Source organism: Monoraphidium neglectum (assembly GCF_000611645.1).
Source record: "Monoraphidium neglectum strain SAG 48.87 unplaced genomic scaffold scaffold04567, whole genome shotgun sequence".
Classification (NCBI taxonomy): Eukaryota; Viridiplantae; Chlorophyta; class Chlorophyceae; order Sphaeropleales; family Selenastraceae; genus Monoraphidium; species Monoraphidium neglectum.
In genome coordinates, this window is record NW_014009062.1 from 1 (window position 1) to 4,295 (window position 4,295).

Sequence of the window (4,295 nt, forward strand, 5' to 3'; positions counted from 1 at the left end):
ACCCCAGATCGCTGCCGCCATGACGTACCTCCACGACCTGGGGGTCCTGCACGGGGACCTCTCCGCATTCAACGTCATGCTGAGCAGCGGCGGCACGGAGGCCGCGCGCGCGGGCCGCGGCTTCACGGCCAAGGTCTCGGGTGAGGGCGCCCGCCAGCGCGGCCGCGCGTGGCCAACCGCCAGCGCGGCCCCCCTGCCTCAAACGCGCGCGATGCGCCCCACCGCACTCTAGCCCCATGATTTGGAGGCACGTTGCCTGAGCACGCCCCTTCTGCCTTTGGGACTGCTGGCCGGTCAACGCAGATTTCGGCCTATCTCGCTGCGTGGAGCACAAAAGTCGCGTGGAGACGGCCACGTGCGGCACCATCACGCACGTGAGCGCGCGGCACCAGCAGCCCCTGCTTGGCTTCGCCTCGCAGCAACCAGACCGCAGTTGAAACATGTGCGGCTGTGGACCGGGTGTCACCCTGGCATGTGTCGCGGTCTCAAGGCCCGACCACCGCCACTGTTGCGTACCTTGACCGTTTCCTGCCGCCCCCCTGCATCCTGCTGCCCCAGATGGCGCCCGAGGTGCTGGAGCATGGCGTGGTCTCCAAGGCCGCGGACGTGTACTCCTTTGGGGTGCTGCTCTGGCAGGTGCGCCAGGGCCATGGGGCCGGGGCCCTGCGCGACAGCTGCGCCGCAGCCGCGCGGCCCCTGGCGCGCCGCGGAGCTCGCCCCGGGCGGAGTGGCCGGGCGCGGCACGGGCTCGCGCCGGCACGCCAGGGAACGGCGGCCTCTGCCCGCCGGCGGCGCACCTCCCAGGCTCGGCGAGCGGCGGATGCGTTCAGGTGCAACACCTGGCCAGCCCGCACCTGTCCCATCACCAGTGAACCGGTCCTCCCCCTCGCTTCCCCCCGCGCCGAACCCCTGCCAGATGTGCGTCGGCCGCCGCCCCTGGGCCGGCATGTCCCACGCCGCCGTTGTCCACGCGGTGTGCGTCCAGCAGCGGCGCCTCGAGTTCGGCCCGGACGCCGACGAGGGCGCCGCCATGCTAGCTCGCGCGTGCATGGCGCGCGACCCGGAGGAGCGGCCCTCCTTCAGGGAGGTGCTGGAAGTCCTGGAGCCACTGGGCGCCGCCCTGGAGAGCGGCTCGGTGGCGGCCGTCACGCGCTCGATCGCAGCGCTCAGCGGCGCCGTCGCGGCGCTCAGCGGGTTCGCCGTGGCGGGCGCGAGGGGCGGCGGCGCGCGGGCGCCTGAGCACGTGGGCGAGGACGTGGGCTGAGCGGCGGCGGGGTGGCGTCTCGGCGTGTCTGTGTGGTATGGCGCGCTGAGGTGGCGTCGACCGGGGCATTACCAACTGCGCCGGCATGGTGGCGCCTGCAAGCGGGTTGCGGGCGGCCAGGGCATGGCCACACATCACTGGCAGGGGCCCAGGGTACGACTGCCTGTGCGCGCTCGCGCCTTGCGTTTTTGACCGTCGTAGGTGCGCGTTTGAGACGCTCCTGTCAGGCCTTGGCGGCTCTTGAGAGCGCAGCTCCCTCGCGCAACGAGCCACGGCGCACGCCTGGATTGGAGCCTGCTACATTGCATCTTTCGCTTATATTGTGCGCACGGGCTGCGAGTGCGCAAGGACACTTGCGGGGAATTGTGGCTGTCGCAGCGCCATCTGCGCCATGGTCAACCACAGCCGTGGTGTGCTTGCGCCACACCGCTGACCAGCATCATCCGACGGGGCTGATGTGGCACCAGCACTGACTCCTCATCCATCCCAAACCCAGTGGTCGCCTAGCACGAGCGGCTGCCCGTTTGAATTTCACATGAGGCGACGACCGCCCTTTGCCAGCGTATGCCTCAAATTCGAACCAGGCCCCCCAACTATTGCGTGCGTGACGGCTCACCAGAAAGGCGGCGTTGACCTGCCTGGCTTTTGGGCCAGGGCGGCAGTTGAAAGGATGCCACGTGGCCCAAAGCGTTACCATGACGCACACTTTCGGCTGGACTGCGGCCCGCGGTCTGGGTGGGTGCATGTTGCAAACATTTGGTTTTATCAACGCCATGAACTCGATGAGTGGGGCATTTGTTCGGGCGCGCCACACTTGTTTGGCTGCCGCACACACACGTCCATCGGCTGCGTTTTTGCTCTTGCCGACCCAGCGGTGCTGCTGCGCACTGCCCGCGCCGCGCGCCACCGCCGCCACCGTGCATTCTCAGGCATGATCGAGTGCGCGGTCATGCATGCTGGGCGGCGCGCGCTTGTTGTTCGGCTGCCCTGGCCGGCCAGCATCGGCGCTCAAGAAGCCATTGCTGGGTCGCTTTGTCAAAAATGAGCGAGGCGTCGTACTCATGCATCATATGATGGTAATATCGCCCCCCTTTGGGCTGGGTCGGCCAACATTTCCTCCCTTTTGGGGTTTCTCCAGTTGGGTTTGGGTGCCGAGTAAGTTGGGCCCCCTGCTCACTGCCGCATCCCCCTTTGCAGCCGGCCACAGCCGGGCCGCATTGTTATTGGGGCAACTGCCGTATCTCTCCCGTCATGCCCACTTGCTCTTCCACTCCCGCGCCGGGGATTGGGCCAGTCTCTCTCTGGTCTGCTGTCGCCATGTTGCTACAAGATTCTACCCGTTTGTCATAGAGATTCACAGGGAGCAGTAACAATAATGGGCCCTCCTCACGCACAGAGCTACAGTACACAAAAAAGATACCTACGTGCCAGAGTATCTTTACATGGTGCAAGCCCCAGCCAGCCATAAAAACCATGCAAAGAAACTCATGCAAAGCATGCAAGGCTCAGAGGCAGAGAAATGAGGGCGCGCTGCAAAAGCCAGGAGACATGCCGGGACCTGGGCCCTGAGGCCGCCTCTCAAAGGCACAGGCGAGCTGCGTGTTTGAGCGCCTGCAGCAGCGCGCGGTGGGGCATGCCCATGGAACGCGGCCCCCCTGGCTCGCGTTCCCGCCCCCGCCCTGTCGGCGCCCCACGGCAGCATGGGTATGACTTTACAGGATGATTTGCCCCCCACTCTCCGCTACGCCCACGCCGCAGGCGGCAGGCGCGGGGCGGGTGGGGGGAAACTGTGTTGGACGAGGGTAGGTGGGAGCAAGGAAAAACCAGACAAGAAACACACAATAATACACAAGGGCAAGGAACAAGCGAGCTTCGCCGCCTGCGCGCCGGCAGCGGCCCCCCACTGGGGCCGTGCCGGCCGACGGCAGGACTGCACGCCGGGGCTGGCCCCCTCGGATCTGGAGCGCATGTATGTAGTGCGTCCTTGGGGCCGACCCTGCGCGATCTGGGTCTGCACGCTGGTCCAAACGCGCCGGTAAGCACAAGCGAGCAGCGCCGCACGCGCGTAATAAGCTGCAGGACAAAACGGTGTGTACGCATGAAAGGAGTTGGGTGTACAAAGGAGGCCAACCCTGATGAGAGAAGCTCGGGGCCGGTGATCAAAGACGGTGTAGAAAATTGTGTTGGAAAGAGTAGTCGACAGCATGAGGAGGAGTAAGTCAGGGACTGCATGTTGGAAGGGGAACTTGGTGGAGGAAGGGCGAGAGCCATGTGGGAAGCAGAGGTCGAGAACTACTGGTGTAGACAGTGGGACTGGTGTCAAAAGACAGATGACCGCGCGTGAAGGAAAAGACCAGATATTAATTGCCAGGGGAGAATCGGGTGATGAGACGACCAGTACGTACAGTAGTACGTGCAAAGGAAAGCGCCTAGGAAGTGCCCGAGGCCCATCACGCAGGTTTTCTAAGCGACGCAGGCGCCCAGCAGGCGCATGACTGCTCCTGCCCATGCACTGCGTGGCGAGCCGGCGGCGCCATTGATGGTATGGTATCCGTCCATCAGTCTGCTCGCCACCAACGCCGTTCCCGCCGCCGCCGTTCCCGCCGCTGCTGTTCGCGCCGCTGCTGCCGCCGCTGCCAACGCCAACACCGCTGGAGTTGACGCCACCGCTGCCGCAGATGCCGCCTGAGAGCAAGCTCGCCTCTACCAGCAGCAGCCGTCCAGCCATGATTGCATCCCACTGCACGGAAGTGTGGGGGTCGGGCACCTCTGCCGCCCATTCAGCCGTCAGCAAAAGAGTAAGCCTTAGCTTCGCTTTGCTTAGTTACAAGCGTCTGTACTGTAGGCCAGCTAGACTCCGTCCTCCAAAAACAGGGGTTGAGCACAAACTAGCCGCCCAAAGCAGGCGGCCACACACGTAACACCAAACAAGCCAAGATAAAGCTCCAGACATATTAACAGAGCAATGAGGGCGCACTGCACACACCCAGACATATAAACAGAGCAACAGAGGAAGGTGAGCTTTTTTTTT

General features: G+C 64.5%; 1 protein-coding gene across 1 annotated transcript; it reads left to right on the top strand.

Annotated features, from left to right (window-relative positions):
- Positions 1 to 76: 76 nt before the first annotated feature.
- Positions 77 to 1,264, top strand: MNEG_14542 (hypothetical protein; the record flags this gene model as incomplete). The annotated part of the gene is made up of 4 exons (XM_014036986.1): positions 77 to 140; positions 304 to 374; positions 559 to 636; positions 917 to 1,264. The coding sequence occupies 4 exons, from the start codon at positions 77 to 79 to the stop codon at positions 1,262 to 1,264; spliced, it is 561 nt and encodes a 186-aa protein (XP_013892440.1).
- Positions 1,265 to 4,295: the final 3,031 nt, after the last annotated feature.